The sequence below is a fragment of the Cydia strobilella genome, chromosome Z (genome assembly GCF_947568885.1).
Source record: "Cydia strobilella chromosome Z, ilCydStro3.1, whole genome shotgun sequence".
Lineage (NCBI taxonomy): Eukaryota > Metazoa > Arthropoda > Insecta > Lepidoptera > Tortricidae > Cydia > Cydia strobilella.
Window position 1 is genome coordinate 37,159,850 of NC_086068.1, and position 19,718 is coordinate 37,179,567.

Sequence of the window (19,718 nt, forward strand, 5' to 3'; positions counted from 1 at the left end):
TATATAGGTACTTTGTCAGATGGTAGTTTAGAATTTAGATGATATTGTTAATAAAACAAACGTAACATTACGTGACATTGCATTTCGTGATTGATAACGTAATAAATATAAGAGCCTCGGTAGAGAGTATCATTTCGTTCCATTTGGAGTTGAAACTCTAGGTCCATGGGGTCCCAGCGCGCATAAGTTGTTTGCAGAAATCGCGAAGCGTCTGGTTGACGTAACTGGTGACCGAAGAGCTGGCGGCTTTCTCGCACAACGTATCAGCATTGCGATACAGCGGGGAAATGCCGCCAGCATCCTTGGTACAATGCCTCAAGGGCCTATTTTAGATTTAAGCTAGTTATTAATTTCGTTTACGTAGTACCACTGTATATATCTTGTATGTAAATAAATGTATTTTTAGTATGTATTGTCGCAATAAAACAAATCGTCGGCCGGTTCTATCGCGGTGGAAAGACCGTCAGCTCTTAAAACATTATTGTTAGGTTAAAAATAATTTTAATTGATTTAGCCGTTAAGTAGAAATAACCAAAGTTAGCCGCAAAATGGCCCGTTGTATTATTTTTATTACGGTGAAACTATAAATTTCAAGAAAAATATTAAATGTTACAATTGTTGAACAATAAATAAAGATTCATACCTATAATTTATTTGTTTCAGAAGAAATACGCTCTAGACCGTAACAGTAAGTAAGTATATAGTTTCTGAATTAAAGAGGTATTATTTACCATTATAATAATTTACCACCTCCACGAAATGCAATGTCTATTCGTATCTGAACAAGAAAACATTTGTAAAATACGAACTAACTATTACATTATAGCATAGGTACTCGTATTATCGTTGCGGTGGTAAGTAGTACGTTTTATTTTTTCCTTTCGCCTTAATTTATAGTTTCGCCGCAAAAAAATACGACAGGCCGTTTTGGTCTTTTTACTAAACGGCTTAATCAATTGTAATGGTCATGATTTATAAATAGTTTATATTTGGGTTATGCCTACTTTCATTTATGATAAGCTTATAATAGTTATTTGTTATACAAGGGTGCAAAGTTGTATTTTACCCGCGAGTGTGGAATTGAAACACGAGAAAGCGAAAGGATTCTATAGGTGAACCACGAGCGAAGCGAGTGGTTCTAAAATAGAATCCTGAGCGTAGCGAGTGTTTCAACACACGAGAAGTAAAATACATTTGCACCCGTGTGTAACACAAAACTTTTCCCCTCACTATAGCGAGGAAAGTGCAACATCCACAGGCGTTAGATCATCTTCATCACTGGAATCACTTATTTTTTTACGATATTATAAAAATAAAAAATCTAACGTTTCTTATGGAAATTTAAGGTTTATGACTTAAAATTATTAAATAAAGCTAAATTTGGTCTTTTTATTAGATTCTCAAACCATTTATTCAATGATAATTAATATCGAACGAACCATTATTATGAGCGTTTTACGTTTTGTTATCTGTCAAGCTACTTAAAGACGCTCCATCCAAGGTCAAATTACTTTCCCCACTAGTGGATAAAATGCGTTTTTCCCCGCTTGTTTTAAAGGATAAAAGACGGCTTTCCGAGCTAGTGAGGGGAAAAAGAATATCAATTGGCTCTTACTTGTCACTGTTCGTTTTCATCATCAACCACCACCAATCAATTGAAGATTACCCAATAAAAAAAATTAAACTTAAAAATTAATAAATAAATATCTATATACAACGTAAATTGATAGCCTATATTAATGAATTAATTATTGTTTTGTTAGGAATCGAACTTTATTCAAATCGTATAAATGGCAATATGTCCGCGCATGTTAGAAAACTTTTATTTTTTTATTTCAAGTGAAGCTTTCTCAAACATAAGTGGAAATATTGTCATTATTTTCGTTATAATAGGCTGCGAAACACCGTGTTAGGCGCGCTGAAGCGCGTCAGAACGAAATCAACTTTCTGCAGTTATTTAGTCTTTGGCCACAATAACTCCAATTTTATTGCACTTGGGCTCAGCACAAGCATACAGAGTACAAGGAAGGCACGGAGCGACTGGTGTTGTTGTGCGAAATGTTGAATAATTTCGATTTCTTTAAAAAAGTATTATTTTTTAACATTATGAAACGTTGCATTTGTAGTGTAGTGTAGTGTAGTGTGGACTGAACGAAGATGTAGTGACAAAAATTGAGAAAGGTATGTTGAGATGGTTTGGACACGTGGAAAGAATGAGTGAAAGAAGGCTAACAAAGAGAGTGTATAAGGGAGAGGTAGAAACGGGAGTTGGAAGGGGCAGACCTCGGCGGACTTTCTCTGATCAGATCGGGGAAATCCTGAAGAAAGGCCAGGTCAAGAGCACCCTAAACCGGCGAGCGTGTATGAGGAATGTTATGAAAGTGAAGGAAGCGAAAGAGGTATGTCAGGATCGCAGCAAGTGGAAATCCGTGGTCTCTGCCTACCCCTCCGGGAAATAGGCGTGATTATATGTATGTATGTATGTATGTATGCATTTGTAGTGCCAGTTAAAACGTTTATTTGAGTTTAAAAATAACTTTAATCGAATAAACCGTTTAGGAGATATAACCAAAGTTAGTCGCAACACGACCTGTCGTAATGTTCCTTTTATGGAGAAACTATAAGTCATAGGGAAACGTTAGGAATGTTGTACATAAAATGGAGATTAATATATATTTTTTTCATAATTTTTGTTGAACCGTTAAGCAGATATAAACTCTAGAAAGTAAGAGTTTACGGCCAAAAATAACGACTAGCGCCTTAACCATACCGCCATCGAAACTGCCGATAAATACGTGTATTTGGGAAAAGAGATAGTGACTGGAAAAAAGAACCAAACCAATGAGATCAACAGACGCGTACGACTAGCCTGGGCAGCCTATTCCAATCTCGAGTTTACCTTCAAAATGAACCTTAAGGCCGAACAAAAAGCACGCATTTTTGACCAATGTATCCTGCCTGTTCTCACTTATGGAGCTGAAACCTGGGTTTTCACCAAAGACATACTACGTAAATTGAGCGTTGCCCAGCGGGCGTTTGAGAGAAAACTGGTGGGGATCACATTGAGAGACCGTTGAATGCGGCTGAGACAACAGAGCAAGGTCAATGATGATATAAAACGCGTAGCCAATTTGAAGTGGGAATGGGCTGGTCATATAGCACGAAAGACCGATTCGTGGAGTAAACGACTACTCGAGTGGCGACCATGGGGAGAAGAGCGTCCTCAAAGTAGACCTCAGATGCGTTGGGACGACGACATCAAGAAGAAGCAGTGGCTCCAAGTCGCACAGAACTCGTCGTCAGCTGCTCGATTGCCAATATTATAAGGAAAATGACAAAGGGTAAGTCCCCTGGGCTTAGCATTGAACACTTGCAATATGCAGGAGCCCATATATCTTGTGACTTGTCTCTGTTATTCAATGTATGTGTGAGTCATTCATATCATGTCCTATATGTAATAGTGTAAATGTTTATACTGTCCTTAGCTAGATACAATTACGGCGGTGGCAGAATAACAGCGTCCGTTGCTGAAAACCTTTGGGGCTGCTGTGCCCCGAAGCCTTTTTGGCACAGACATCAGCTGAGCCACCTTCCCTTTCAATTAGTTTGTAAGCATTATCGTGTACTTTTATTATGTACCTATGTTACAACTTCTTGAATAAACGTCTTTTATTTTATTATTATTTGTATCTCATATAAACTCACGGGTATATACATCCCGGTCATTTGATAGGCGTGCGTGGGGATACAGATCCAACACGTAGAGGCCCTTTGGAGAAGTTTGCTGTTATGTAATACACCTGCTAGAACCCATTCACGGGTACAAATAGATACCCGTAAATCGGTTCCAACAGGCGTAGGGGCTATTATAAACACAGTGGAAAAGAGTGCCGGTTATGGTGTTGAAGTTTGGCTGGTCAAAAGATTGGGCTATTGCTGAGAGGTCCGGACACCTGCCATAACAATATTGTACACGTTATCGAGGCAGTTATTATTATTATTATTATATCTTCCTCCAGAATTGCTGCGAACTATAGTTGTACCAATTGTCAAGAACAGGGCAGGTGTTATCTCGGATGGGTCCAACTACAGGCCAATATCGCTGGCGACCATCCTGGGCTGGCAAAGGTGTTTGACAGCATGCTCAACTCACATTTAGATAAGTACCTACTTACTTGAAGTTAAAAGACGCCCAATTTGGCTTCAGAGCGGGCACAGAGCGGGACTCTACTGAATGTGCTATCCTGAGCTTGAAGCATGCAGTCAAATATTACACGGATAGGAGGACGCCGGTGTACGCCTGCTTTTTGGATCTGTCCAAGGCATTTGACCTTGTACCGTATAACATCCTCGTTAACATCTTCCGATTTTAGTACGGTAATCAGGTTAACCAGGTCAGGTGGGCCGGAGAACAGTCTAAAGCATATGGGTTGCATTATGGAGTGAGACAGGGAGGACTGTCCTCCCCTGGCCTGTTCAACCTTTATGTGAACGCACTCATAGAGGAACTCAGTAGTACTCATGTCGGCTGCCATATTGGTGATACGTGTGTCAACAATATCAGTTATGCAGACGATATAGTGTTGCTGGCGCCCTCTGTGGGTGCACTAAGGAAGCTTCTGGCTATTTGTGAACGTTACGCAAAGGCACATGGGCTGTTATTGGTCCGAGAGCTGGCAGAAATTTGGAGTACCTAGGTCCTTGGGGCAAGCTGAAAATTTGCCTGATGCTTATATATATATATATCTTACCCTACCTCAGCACTACAAGTCTGGCTGCAGGGTAGCGGGTCTAAACCAACCTATAAATTATTACAGAATTTTTTTTTGGTGCCTAAAAAAGGTTCTTGAGGGCCTTGAGGCAATCTGTAATTTCTACAAGTGGAAATTGAATATCTAAATAGTAATAAAAAAATATGCCAGACGATTTGGCCGGGTCTTTAACCTTGCCAGACGCGTGCAAAATATTTTTTCAAATAATTAAAAACAGGTTCTTGAGGCAATCTGTAATTTTTACAGGTTAAAGTTAAGTATCTAAATAGTCATAAAAAAATAAGTCAGACGATTTGGTCGGGGCTTTCTACCTGCCAGACGATCTAGAAAGTTACGTATGGCACTTACTCGTACGCAAAATTAAGTTTGTTATCCTGTAGAAATGTATGCTAATACAAAGTTATTTTTGTAGTGCAGTAAATTAAAGGTAAAAGGTACAAATTAGGATGTACATACGATCCAATATGTGTACATTAATGATAATTATGTACACTGTGAGTATTACTAGGGATATAGTTAACGTAATATGACCGAATTTATAACAATGTATTGTAATTTTAATAATACATGTATATAATGTGTTGTAATTATTATGTGTGAATTTGTTATTTTATTAATAAATGCTTGAATAATACAAATAATAATGAAATAATAATACAAATATGATGATGATGATGATTGTTTCATGTCCTGATGTGATAGGTTATTCAGTGCGTGGGATGTTAAAAGGGGGCGAGGATTTAATTATTTTTGCGCTACAACGCACGGTTTAGAAGCTACAGCCATATATTTTTTTATTTATTTTTTCATTGTTATTAAAAATTTGGTTATTTTTGCGCTACTACACTACGCACAGTTTAAAGGGGCCCACTGACTTGATAGTCACGCCGATAAACACCTGTGGGGAGAAAAAGATCACTCTTAACTTGGGGCTACGGCGCGACTACCGTTGGACGTTTATCGTGGCTGCCATCAAGACTTCAATCCTCGGAGCCGATTTTCTTCGGCACTACAAGCTGCTACCTGATCTAGATCAAAAGAAGCTCATCGATAAAACCACTACACTCCAAGTCAACGCGTTAGAAGTTTCAAGCAACCAAGAAACCGTCTATTTGATTAGCAGCAATCAAGCCTACTACGAGATTCTCAAGCAGTATACTAATGTACTACGACCAATGTCTCTGAAAACGCCGGCCAAGCACAACGTGCAACATTTTATCGAGACTACGGGCCCCCCACTCTTCGCCAGGCCACGCCCACTGCCGCCCGACAAATATGCGGCGGCAAAGGCCGAATTCGAACGCTTGATGGAAATGGGCATCTGTCAACCCTCAAACAGCCCCTGGGCAAGTCCGCTGCACGTTGTCAAGAAAAAAGATGGTACTCTACGTGTATGCGGCGATTATAGACGTCTGAACGCCGTAACGCAACCCGATCGTTATCCGCTTCCTCGAATTCAAGATTTTACGTACCAGTTGCACAATAAGAAGATTTTTTCGAAATTAGACCTGAAGATGGCGTATTTTTGGATACCCATGAACAAAGAAGATGCGCAGAAAACATCAATCATTACATCGTTCGGGTTATTCCAATTTAACTCAATGGCGTTCGGGCTTCGTAATTCAAGCCAAACATTCCAACGATTCATGCACGACGTCCTACGAGGCATAGACGGCTGTTTCTGTTACGTCGATGATCTTCTGCTGTCCTCTGAAAATGAAGAAGAGCACAAAGCACTGCTTCGACAAGTCCTGGAACGCCTTGATAAATACGGCGTAACTCAATGTCGCTAAATGCGAGTTCGGCCGAAGAAAAATCAACTTCCTTGGCTATGAAGTATCACCTGACGGCATCAGTCCTACTCAAGAGCGCATCGAAGCCATATCGAATTACCCAAAGCCGAAGATAGTCTGTGAGCTGAGAAGATTTCTAGGCATGTTGAATTTTTATCGCGACTGCCTACCACATCAAGCCGAACTTCAGTCACAACTCAACAAGTATCTGCACAACTCCAAGAAAAATGACAAGACCCCTATCGAATGGAACCCCGAGTCAGATGAAGCTTTCAAAAAATGCCGCCAAAGCATATTGGAAGCTACTACGCTATCTTATCCCGTTCACGGCGCTCCACTATGTATTATGAGTGATGCATCAGACCACAGCGTGGGAGGATTAGTCCAACAAAAAGTTGACAATGTCTGGAAACCTCTGGCATTTTTCTCGAAGGCACCGAGTCCGACGCAACGCCGCTACAGTGTGTATGATGTATGATCGCGAACTCCTAGCGATTTACACAGCTGTAAAGCACTTTAGACGACTTATAGAAGGCAATGACGTCATCGTCTACACGGACCACAGACCATTACGCACGCACTTACGCGAGCACCGAGCAGCAGCGACACTCCGAGACGCGAGCGCCAACTGCACTTCATTAGCCAATTCAGTAGGCAGTGGTACGTATTCTTGACGCGCTAGATAATCGCGACATACATACACACAAACATACGGGTCAAACTGAGAACCTCCTTTTTTAAGGCGGTTAAAAAAAAGTTGATCGATCCACCTGCAACATAGGCACACGACGACGAGTCGGTTAACCAAAACAGTAGATGCGTGTGCCTATGTTGCACCAAACCTGAGTTCCACTAGGTACAGCCAGGGTTCAGCATCAGCTCTATCTTGGGTACTGCTCTCCCAAGTGCTCATCAAGACGTGTCGGATGACCAAAACAGCGTGTGCCTATGTTGCACCAAACCTGAGTTCCACTAGGTACAGCCAGGTTTCAGCATCAGCTCTCTCTTGGGTACTGCTCTCCCAAGTGCTCATCGAGACGTGTCGGATGACCAAAACAGCGTGTGCCTATGTTGCACCAAACCTGAGTTCCACTAGGTACAGCCAGGGTTCAGTATCAGCTCTATCTTGGGTACTGCTCTTCCAAGTGCTCATCAAGACTTGTTTGATGACCAAAACAGGGTGTGTCTATGTTGCACCAAACCTGAGTTCCACTAGGTACAGCCAGGGTTCAACATCAGCTCAGCTCTATGTATACTAAAACCTTCTCCAGAATGTAACAAACGCTTTTCTGAAAACCGCATCAAAATCGGTTTAGCCAAACGCAAGCTATTCGCGAACAAACATACAAACATACGGGTCAAACTGAGAACCTCCTTTTTTTTGAAAGCGGTTAAAAAAAATACAATGTAGTGACCTTCAACGCGCCGCTCCCCGCACCGCGCGCACCGACATAACGCTAGGGTTGACGACGCTTCTTTCAAAAGGTCCCTCCAGACTATGTGCGTGTATCGCGGCGCGACTTCGCGGAGAGAACATGTCGCGACGTTGACGTATAGGGCCCTCCCACGGATTTAGATTTTATAACTTAACATGTGCCCTCCACACTCGTGCGCGAAGGCGCGAACGCGAGTGTGGAGTCTAGTTCGCTAATCAGCGAAATCGGCTCCACACTCGCGTTCGCGGCTTCGCGCCGCGTAGTCTGTAGGAGGCTTATGACTCCCACGGTTTGTTTACAGAGGACCTACCGGAAAACGCGAATCCGACATTTCGCTATTTGCCTCTTTATCGCTCGAATGTGCAAGAGTGACAGAGATAACGAAATTTCCATTTTCTTGTTTCGCGATATACCCTCAGATTGTGGTAGTAGCGCCCCCTACGCAGTTTCGCGTAATATAACCTATTATTGGAAATCGCATGATTCGCATGCATATCGTCTGTGGAGCTTTTAAGGCTCCACACACCGTCGCACCGCACCAAGGTATAAAGAGATATCGCTTTCGCGCTCTTACTTATGGTTGCGTCGCACAATGACCTTGGTGCGGTGCGATGGTGTGTTACGACAATTAACATCGGTCCGTTAGGCCCCATTCGCACGAGAGCTTAAAAAGAGTTGCGTGTATGAGGCACCATCAGGCACTATATGACGCACCCATTTGACGCACGCAACGCTTTTTAAGCTCTCGTGCGTATGGGGCCTTTTATGCGTGCGTTTTATGTGGTGGGGGTAACGTCATCCTGGCAACATTGCAGTAAATGTCAATGGCATAGTGCCGCAAACGTTCTTCCTTCTTTTTCTCTTTGTATCGAGAAGTCAGACGTGCTTGTCCTCTTCGAGCTAAGGCCATTAGGCGACTTGCACAAAATAATTAAATAAAATGGCATCAAAAGCTGAATTAGCTTGTGTTTACTCCGCTCTCATCTTGGTCGATGATGATGTCGCTGTCACCGTAAGTTTTACAATAAATTATTTTATCTAGTCACGGTCTTAGGTTATGTGCGTATTATTTATCCTTTTTAATCTCGTAATCTGCGGCGAATTTTCGATTTAATTTATTTGGAACAGTTGCTAAGCGTGTTAAATATTACCAAAATAGTCATATTTCTTGGTTTTGTGTTATAAATACCCATGTGCGAATCTTTTAACAGTGGTAACAAATGTGCTATATTTATAGGGCGAGAAAATCTCTACGATCCTGAAGGCCGCCGGCGTGGACGTAGAACCCTACTGGCCGGGCCTGTTCGCCAAAGCCCTGGAAGGCGTAAACGTGCGCGAGCTGATCACCAACATCGGCTCCGGCGTCGGGGTCGCCCCCGCCGCCGGCGTGCCTGCCGCCGCCGCCGCCGCCGGCGCGGCGGCGCCCGCCGAATCCGCCAAGGAGGAGAAGAAGGAGGAGGAGCCTGAAGAGTCCGACGACGATATGGGCTTCGGTGAGTGTTCTTAACAATAAGTGCCATTGCCAGTATTATTTACATGTGATCTTGATCTCATAATGTGGTCATAACGTTGATATGTTAAGGGTGCTTTATATCTAAAATGCTATATAGGATTTATTCTCTTCACACAGGGCTATTATGGCTGGGCTGGATTTATTTACATTTATCAACCTTTGAGGAAAGTCACGATTTGTGTGTTTGCCATGGCTATGTTACGGCTGTTTAGTGTGACATTTATGGCCTAGTAGACCATATGCGGCTTTGAATTAGAATTGTACAAAAGGTGCATGCCTTTGGTACTGGTTTTGTATAGCCAGTATTGGAAAACATTACTTCCTCCATAACCAATATCACAGTAAATAAACTCGCTTTACTCTAGCATTAGGTTTATTTAACCCTGTATGGCAGGAAAGGAATGAACTATGAAATTAATAATGAGGGCTAAAGCGTATGAATTCGTTGCTAGGGGTGCTAGTGTGGATGGTGGTCTTCGCAAAGTTCGAAATGTCACTTGTCACCTCAGTGACTGACAGCTGTTCTTTAGTCTTTTGGACCACCATCAACAGAGGCGCGCCAACTGGTGAGCAAAAAAACGATAGCCCTCATTAAATACAAGTGTCACTTTTATGTTAATGATTTTTTACACACTTATTTACCTTCTCTGAATATATACCTATATTTGTATATATACATATACTATATAGTGCTTCAAATATTATTATATACAACTCCGTAATAGATGGATACAGTCTAAGGAAAAAACGTGCCACGAAAATTTTATTCTCGATCAGATGGCGCCACTTACCTTTGGCCTACTCTCATATAGAGGGTGTTGACGGTTTCGTTTGTTATTTAAACATTTTAACACATAACAGTGAAAGAACATGGGTCAAAATATCAACAATAATTAATGCAAATAAAAAAAATCATTTATCCATATTTAAATACATTTTATCGTATTTTTATAAATCTTCATTTTTAGTTTTAGTGTGTCAATAGATGGCAGTGAACTTACTGTGGTTACAAAATTTACTATGACAGTACTGCTCTATCCTATTATATCCTCTTTGATGTAATTGTAACTAACATTTGAACCACTTCCCGTTATCTGATTCAGCTGTAATTTAGAGTACTAATGTAATTCTGATGAATTTTTATTATTTATAAGTTGCTATTCTTAGTTAGTTTTAGTTTTACTTTTAATTGAATAATTATATGGTAATATGTTGTTAAATAAAATATATATATATATATAAACCCCAAGAAAGCAATTTTGAAAATAATATCATTAACATTATTTTTTTTAATTTTTCCATTTTACAAACTGACAGTTCTACTTCAATACCTATTTTACAGAACCACACACTATAGGTTTTGGACAAAAAAAATTTTTTTTATACAAAAAAAATAATGTTTTACCACTCCCCGGGGAATTTTTTTTAAGAACTGCAGGTCAAAAAATTTGTTTTGACCTAGTATGCGTGTGCCAAACGGCTAACCTGTACATCGATTTGCGGATTTTTAATTGGAACGGGTTACACTATTAGAAAGGTCTAGAGAAGTAATTAAGCAAGAGAGAAGTACAGTTAGAAATAAGCTATTAGAAAGGTCTAGAAACTCAGGCATGTACCTATTTTGATTGTCTCAATTATGCAATATTAACATTGTTTTATTTTGTTTCAGGTCTCTTCGACTAAGAAGCTTCACAGTGAAGTTATTTTATTCCATCAAGAGCTTTACTAAGCTTGTATAGATGTAAGGCAAAGTGACAACATAAAAATTTGAAACAAGCTTTTATTTTTCTATTTCCTATTTTTATAGTAACCACTCAATAATTTCCTACCATATTATATTACCATACTCCATTTATCCATTATTGGTGAAATATCTCGAGTCCCCGGCTCCCCGGCAAGCTCAGACGAATTTCACCTTCCCTTAGAAACGGGAGTTTCATTCTCATTTTAAAACTATGTGTTGGATTGTAATGAAACTGCACATACAATGACATGAGGTATATCTAGGTCTGTAATTTGTTTATATAGCTGCAGCTTATAAAACAAACGAAATAGAGCAAAAACAAGTTTTGTGTTAAAACTTAAATTTGCTGTATTTTTTTAACTATGGTGTCTAAAGCTACAAACATTAGTTGAGTGTGCTCAGGCCATGAAAAGGTCAAATACGGCGTTCTCTGAACAAAAGATTTCCTTTGGCAGAATTAATCTATCTGTTCCTAAGATGTATTTAAAAAGTGGAGCCACACAGATTTTTGATGCAGGTGGGGAGGTTTTAAGCGTAGGCGACGTTTAGGGCCCTTACAGACGAGCGACAGCACGCCCGCGACAGGAATCGGCGACCGTCGCCAGCTGCGGCTGGCGAACGCATGTCTGTGCTCTCTCTCTAGACTGCACACACACACACACCAGCGGTTATTGAATCCCCATACAAATTTCCTCCTCCCTTTTCACACCCTTAAGGGATGATTTTTAGGATGACACCTCCCTCCTCCCCCAAATTTACATCAAAAATCTTGGTGGCTCCACTTAAATCCATCCTTGGGTCCTAACCTAAGGACCAATCCTGCCAAAAGAAATCTCTTGTTCGCGCAACGCCGTATTTTAATACCAGCACACTCCACTACAATCAGGCCTATGGAACTCTCCGCGCGAGCTCGGATTTATACCTACGACTCGCTTCCCGCCGGCGGGACTCAAGCTAGCCAGTTGGTTGCCACACGCGCTCACGTATGCACGTCACCGCGCGCTATGCTACAGAAATGTATTCATCACGAACAAATAACACAGCTTGTAGTGTGGATGGATGCAGAAACAACAAGACAAATAAAAAATATAGTCTTTTCACCTCAGCAGCTCGAACAAGCCTAATTTCGTCACTCCCTGGAGTGAGGAAAGTCGCACTTTCCTCACTCCAGGGAGTGAAACAATGTAGCTTTTTAATTTAGTGAAGGCCATGAACTTCATACTTATTTTTATGGTACGGTACGGTCCGGTCTCGTATCGTATCGTACATATTATAATACTTTTTTTTTTCTGTTTATTCTGTGTAATTCGAAATACATTTTAACCTTTAATATGTTCTCACTACTGAGGTGAAAAATTATGTGTGCAACACGAGAGCAAAGTTATTTTACATCTCGTGTTTTTGAGTCCCTCGCTACGCTCAAGATTCTACCTTAGAATCACTCGCTTCGCTCGTGATTCAATTATAGAATCTTTCGCTTTCTCAGGACTCAAAATAAACATTCGCAAGAAAACCAACTTTCCTCTCTTGTTGCACAAATAACTATTTCCTCTTTCGACGGACGAGGAAAAGTAAGTAGACATTCTCAATATAGGTACTTACACCTACTGTTATTATTTTTACCATAGTTACAAGCTACGTAGGTACTATTAAAGATGTAGGTAATGTTTTTTTCAACACACTTGCTCAAAACGACGTTTTTATTCCACCGATTTTTGGCTCATAATCCTAGATATTAAACACGCGTGCTCTTTCAGTGTATTGTTCCACTCGTGCTTTTTCATTATATTATCCGACTGAGTTAAGAAGCTAACTGATTGCTAATAATATGCAAATATGCATGAAAAGGGAGCCTTCTTTAATTGGTCGGACTGGCGGGCACGGGCGCGCCCGACCGCAAGCGCAGTGCGCGGCGCGCGGCCCGGCCGGCAGTACGAGTATGACAGATGCAACACACAATACTAACTGTTTTAACTATTACAATTTGATTAATATGAAAGTTTCTTTTTTTCTCGCAAGTGTGTTGAAAAACGTATGAAACGCGTGTGCATTGGTCATTACACACATCGGCTTTCTTATTGCGCGCTCGCTTACAGCTCGCGCGCACAATATCGCCTCGTGTGTAATGACCAACTTAGCACACTTGTATCATAATGTACTATTACGACACATTTATAGCTATATATCTACCTAAGACACCTAAGTATTTGAAAGAAGCGTCGACAACCATAGCGTTGTGCCGGCGCGCCGGTGCGGGGAGCGGCGCGTTCAAGGTCACTCCATTGTATTTTTGTGTAGGTATCAAAACGGTAGGTATTTGCGTTTTCTTTGAGAGATAAGTATCTGTTCGTAAGAACTATTATATAATCTGTGCTACAATTACAGACATAGATATACCTTACCCTATTGTAGACGTGTGCGCCGCGCCGGCGCGCCGCCGCCGCCGCCGATAAACGATCGGCGTGACCTTGAGTGTTTTATTTTATTTATTAACCCTTAAATGCATAATGATGTATATATGCATCGTATATTATATATGTTTTTTTAAATACTATGATTTTTTTCTTTATTTTTCCCTCAATCTATACAACATGACACATCTATTTCAATTTATTAAAAAGTTATACAAAAAATCATGCATTTAAGGGTTAAGTACATCCACATCGTATGTATTACATATGTTGCATTAAAATTGTGTCAAGGTACTTCACCTGATACAGTACGACAATTAAGGAGTACATAGCGTTGACTGTGTATAATAGTGTTGTTACTTAGCTATTCCAAGTTGGTATTTGAATTACAATATGGATTTTTTTGTCAAATATACGTCAATTATTTATTAAATAAAACAGAAGAGCCAGTTGCACAAACTGTTTGACACACCGATTAAAGTAACTGAGTAGGTAATCCTCAGTATTCAGGGACAAGAAAGATGAGATAGCGATAGGTATATTAAGTAGGATTTTTTCTTGTTAATTGTGAAATCAGATTGCCTCACATACGAAGGCAAAATCCTCAGTCATGACAAGACTAACGAGTTACGAGCAACGAAAACACAGGGCTCGTGTACCATGGGACTTCAAGGTGGAATAGAAAAGGAAAACTAACTGGCTCATATTGCGACCATCATCGTTCCTTATTTGCTTGCGTCTTTTCATTTATTTATTGCAATCATGTTCATTACATACAGGTGGTAAATAAAATATAGTCGGTACGGTACATGATACCCTGTTAGGGCACAGCAAAATTGTCTTAAAAACTAAATTAACAAAAAAACATTTTTTTTTTTAATTTTGATAAACATCGTACATTCTGATAGAACATGACAATTACTTAATATTAATTATTCATTCTATATTATTTCGTTATTCGTTTATATTACTATCATAAATATTCGTTTAATGTGTAATAACATTTTTTGATTAAAAGAGATTTAATTAACTTAAACATTTTTTTATCATTTCCTACTTTTTTTATAGCCTCTGGCAGTTTATTAAATATTTTTATGGCCATTGCATAGGTACTATTAGAGTGCTTTTTAATTCTAGAGGCCGGTAGTAATAATTTGTTTTGATGTCTCAAGCCACCTAGTTGTGGGTAATTCGTATCTTTTTTTAAATATATGATTATTTTGTCTTGCAAATTTACACATTTCGAAGATGTATATAGATGGTAATGTGAGAATTTTGAACAGTCGGAAAAGTGGTTGGCATGTGTGTGTGTGTAGTTTACGTTGGCCAGTATGCGGATCACCTTTTTTAGTTGTATAAATAATGATGGTACGTCAGTACTGTTCCCCCATAAAATGATCCCATATCTTAGCCATGCGTTGGCGTACGCGTAGTACACGGCGAGGGCTGTCTATAAGTTTGTGGTTTTCTTTATCTCGCTCAGCGCGTATGTAAAACTAGAGATTTTAGATTTTAATAATTGTATGTGTCCCTTCCAGTTAATATTTTTGTCTATAACAAGTCCAAGTAAAGAGAATTCTTCTACTACTTCTATCTGAGTGTTATTATAATGAAATACTAAATCTAATGGAGCTTTTTGATGAGGGTGGAAAGTCATTAATTTTGTTTTCGTGTAATCCATGCCGTTTTATATCAATCATTTTATATGGGACGATATCCCTTCGCGCCTACATTTTATAAATTTGCCAGAAGTTATTATAAATGTGATAAAATTAACATAGTTAGATGTTTGACAAAATTGCGGGTTAAAATTAGATATCTATTGTTCGCAATTGCCACTACATGCACATAGGTCCGTACATTTTTGTTTTTTTAACGCAGTTGCACCTCCTTGCTCATTTGTTTTGCAGCCGCAACGAATAATCTCCAAACAAGCAACAGCCGCCGCAGGTCGGCTTGTCCATATGGGCTCCCAATAACCATTTTGTTTGGATCAGCCCCAGTCAGCAGGGCATGGTAGCTGTTGCTGAGAGGATATAATCTGTCCCCAAACCTCCTCCCCAAACTCCTCCTTGGTAAACTGCACGGAGAATATGTTTACGTAGGGCATCTTCTGTTGGAGGTAGATTCTCTAACTCAGGGTTTCTTAAACTTTTTGCTGTCACGGACCATTTTCACAATTTAAACAATTCCACGTACCCCGGTTAAAATATATTTTAGAAAAATAATAAAAACCCTTATTTATATTTTAAAATTTACTTTTATTATAAGTTTCATTACACTTAGGTCTCGTCAAGTTTATTACAACATTTCCTAATAAGTATGTTTACAGTAGGTATTTGACTTACTGCGGACCCCTGATAAACATGCTATGCAACTGAAAGGTGAAAAAAGCGTATTTCAAGCTTGGAGCGCATATCCTGCTGTAACGAAGGAATTTAAATTTGGCAAACAAGGCAATATTGAGCAGGCGTTGCCAATATTGGAAAAAATTGTTATTGTCTTATACGACAAGTAAGTCTTACAATATTAAGTCTGAACAGATATGAATTACGAGGTGTCAACCCTTGACTTATTTTAACACTATGCATTTTGTTACTGATTTCCGATCAGGTACGAGTGTAAATGAGTGCCGGAGAAATCTCCAGTTATAGTCATACTTGTTATGACCATTTTTTGCCCGGATGCTGCACTTCATGATAAAAGCAAGCCGCTTTGCACAGTGCTAGAAGGGACCAAACTGAGTGATTTGACCCGCAGCAGCGCAAGTTTCACCCCTTAGGAACAGAGATGGCGCCACTTCTTTAAAAAATATTTCAAAAAATTCTACAAGCTAAACCAATCAACCGATTTAAATGTTTAATATCTCAAATGAAAGCTCATTATATACATTACTTTTAAAAAAATAATCAAAAAATATATACTTACTTACAATACTTTTGACAAAAAATGGCATCTTAAGTTTTTTTTTTTACTCGATTGATAGTTTTTGCTTGATTTCTCAAAAAATGTATGGAACATGAATATTTTATTGCATATGTATATTACTGAATAAATAATAAGTATTATACAAAAAACCCGACACCGATACGTCTCATACTTCACGAAAAATGAAAGTTGGAATGCGAGTGTAAATTTCTTCAAAATATATTTCAAAAAATTCTACAAGCTAAACTATTTGACCGATTTCAATGTGTAATATCCCAAATAAAAGCTCATTATATACATTACTTATAAAAAAATACTCAAAAAACATATCCTGAATACTTTTGGCAAAAAACGGCATCTTATTTTTTTTTCTTACTCGATTGATAGTTTTTACTTGATTTGTTAAAAAAAAAATATTGAACATGAATAATTTAATAAATGTATATATATACATATAGTACTGAGTATATAAAAAGGATTACAAAAAAACCCGACACCGATACCTTTCATTCTTCACGAAATATTTAAGTTCAATTATGCACGCTCTTACAAATAAATTTATTTAAAAAAATCTTCAACCGCAGTAAGTGCACTGATTTTAATATGAAATGTGTCATATGAAAAGAAATGACCCAATTTATTTTAATAAATAAAAAATATATAAAAAAAACTGAATAAAGTTTTTTCCTGGTGCTGAACTGTTGAATTACAAAAAAATATATAACAAAATAGAAATTATTATTATTTAAAGTGACTACATAATAATGTAAACAAAAAACTTAAATGTCCTCTTTGGGTTCACCGATAGATGTAGAACTGAAAAAGAAAAGTCATTTTGAAGTACTCGTACCATTTCAATACTACATAATCACCGATCATACATGAACTGATTGCTGTAGATTACTGTTGAATTATTATTGTGCCTAGCTGATTACCATTAAACCTATAATTTTGTACCAGACCTATAATCAGTGGTCAGCATGCAAAATAACTGGATTGAAAATTACATTAACTTACTTTTGATTTGTACAGCCACCTTTGCATGATTTACATGGGCTGTGCATGGTAAGCTGACACCCACAACGCATAGTTTCGCAGCCAGATTTGCAGCCACAAAACAGAAAAACCCTCGTGTCATAGGACCAACCTATTATGAACGACTTCCGGCTGTTATAAGAAGTGAACTGTGTGACCAAACATTCAAACGCCGATTACGAGATTTTTTGTTGGATAAACCGTTGTATTCTGTTAGTGAATTTATGAATGATGTATGGTGTATTTTGACGATCCACCACAGGAGATATTATCTTGACATTATTTTGAAATATTATTATTCTGTAATTATTTAATTTTTAAATTATTATTTTATTGATTATATTCTTATGACATCCTTGTTTTGACGATCATAATATGAATTCTTGTAAATTGACATGCCTGCAATTTAAAATGTAATCTGTATTATGAAATAAATGAATCTATCTATCTATCTATCCCAATGGTCCAAGAGGCTTAATTGCGACCAAATAGCTGTAACTGCCGACCATTCTGGAGCCCAACTCTCTTTTTCCTTAGTCCATCCCCAGGAAGATGGACATGGTATGGAAACTTCTAGTTTCAGAGCGTTTCCCCATAAGCCCGCATAAGCGCGCTATAAACATGCACTTCGAGCAGCTTACCAAGCGGGCCATATATGGGGAAACGCTCTGAAACCAGAAGTTTCCATACCATGTCCATCTTCTTGGGAATGGACTAAGGAAAAAGAGAGTTGGGCTCCAGAATGGTCGGCAGTTACAGCGATTTGGTCGCATTTAAGCCAACTCCAATGCAAATCTGGCTGCGAAACTATTCGTTGTGGGTCTCTTCGCGTCAGCTTACCATGCACAGCCCAGTGTAAATCATGCAAAGGTGGCTGTACAAATCAAAAGTAAGTTAATGTAATTTTAAAACCAGTCCAGGGTTATTTTGCATGCTGGCCACTGATTATAGGTTTGGCACAAAATTATTTATTTATTTATTTATGTTAAGGAGAACCAACAGCTATACACTTACAATAAACAACAAGATTAAAACAGGAAGCGAATTACAGGAACTCACAGGTAGTTACAAAGTATTCAATTTTAAACTAATGCTAGCACTTACGCGCACACACACATGCGCACAAAAAGGAGAAGAAAAAAAAAGCATACCTAATTGAAAATTAATGGCAACAGAAGCCTTACAATAATCCTAAGTTTTGAACACTTAGTTCATTATAGGTTTAATGGTAATCAGCTAGGCACAAAAATAGTTCAACAGTAATATACAGGCACGAAAATCGGTGATTTTGTAGTATTGGAATGGTACGAGTAAGTACCTCAAAACGACTTTTCTTTTTCAGTTCTACATCTATCGGTGAACCCGAAGAGGACATTTAAGTTTTTTGTTTATGAATGTAGTCACTTTAAATAAGAATAATTTCTATTCTGTTATATTTCTGTTATACCAGGATAAAACTTTATTCAGGTTTTATTTATTTATTTTTTATTTATAAAAATAAATTGGGTTATTTCTTTTCAGATGACTCGTTTCATATTAAAATCAGTGCACTTACTTCGGTTGAAAATTTCTTTTAAATAAATTTATGCAGTGTGCATAATTGGACTTAAATATTTTGTGAAGAATGAAAGGTATCGGTGTCGGGTTTTTTTTGTAATACTTTTTATATACTCAGTACTATATATATATGTATATATAACTATTCATGTTCCATTTTTCGAAGAAGAAATCGAGTAAAAACTATCAATCGAGTAAGAAAAAAAACTAGATGCCGTTTTTTGTCAAAAGTATTCAGTATATATTTTTTGTGTATTTTTTATAAGTAATGTATATAATGAGCTTTTATTTGAGATATTAAACATTGAAATCGGGCAAATAGTTTAGCTTGTAGAATTTTTTGAAATATATTTTGAAGAAATTTACACTCACATTCAAACTTTCATATTTCGTTAAGTATGAGAGGGATCGGTGTCGGATTTTTTCAACCGACTTCAAGATTTCAAAGGAGGAGGTTCTCAATTTGGTTGTATGTTTTTTTTTTAACCGACTTCAAGATTTCAAAGGAGGAGTAACTCCATAACTCCGT

General features: G+C 38.4%; 1 protein-coding gene across 1 annotated transcript; it reads left to right on the forward strand.

The window, feature by feature from the left end:
• Nucleotides 1-8,814: 8,814 nt before the first annotated feature.
• On the forward strand, nt 8,815-11,290 carry LOC134753887 (large ribosomal subunit protein P1-like). The gene is made up of 3 exons (XM_063689849.1): nt 8,815-9,013; nt 9,239-9,494; nt 11,184-11,290. Exons 1-3 carry the CDS (start codon nt 8,942-8,944, stop codon nt 11,195-11,197), a joined length of 342 nt encoding a protein of 113 aa, XP_063545919.1. The 5' UTR covers nt 8,815-8,941; the 3' UTR covers nt 11,198-11,290.
• The last annotated feature ends 8,428 nt before the right edge of the window (nt 11,291-19,718 follow it).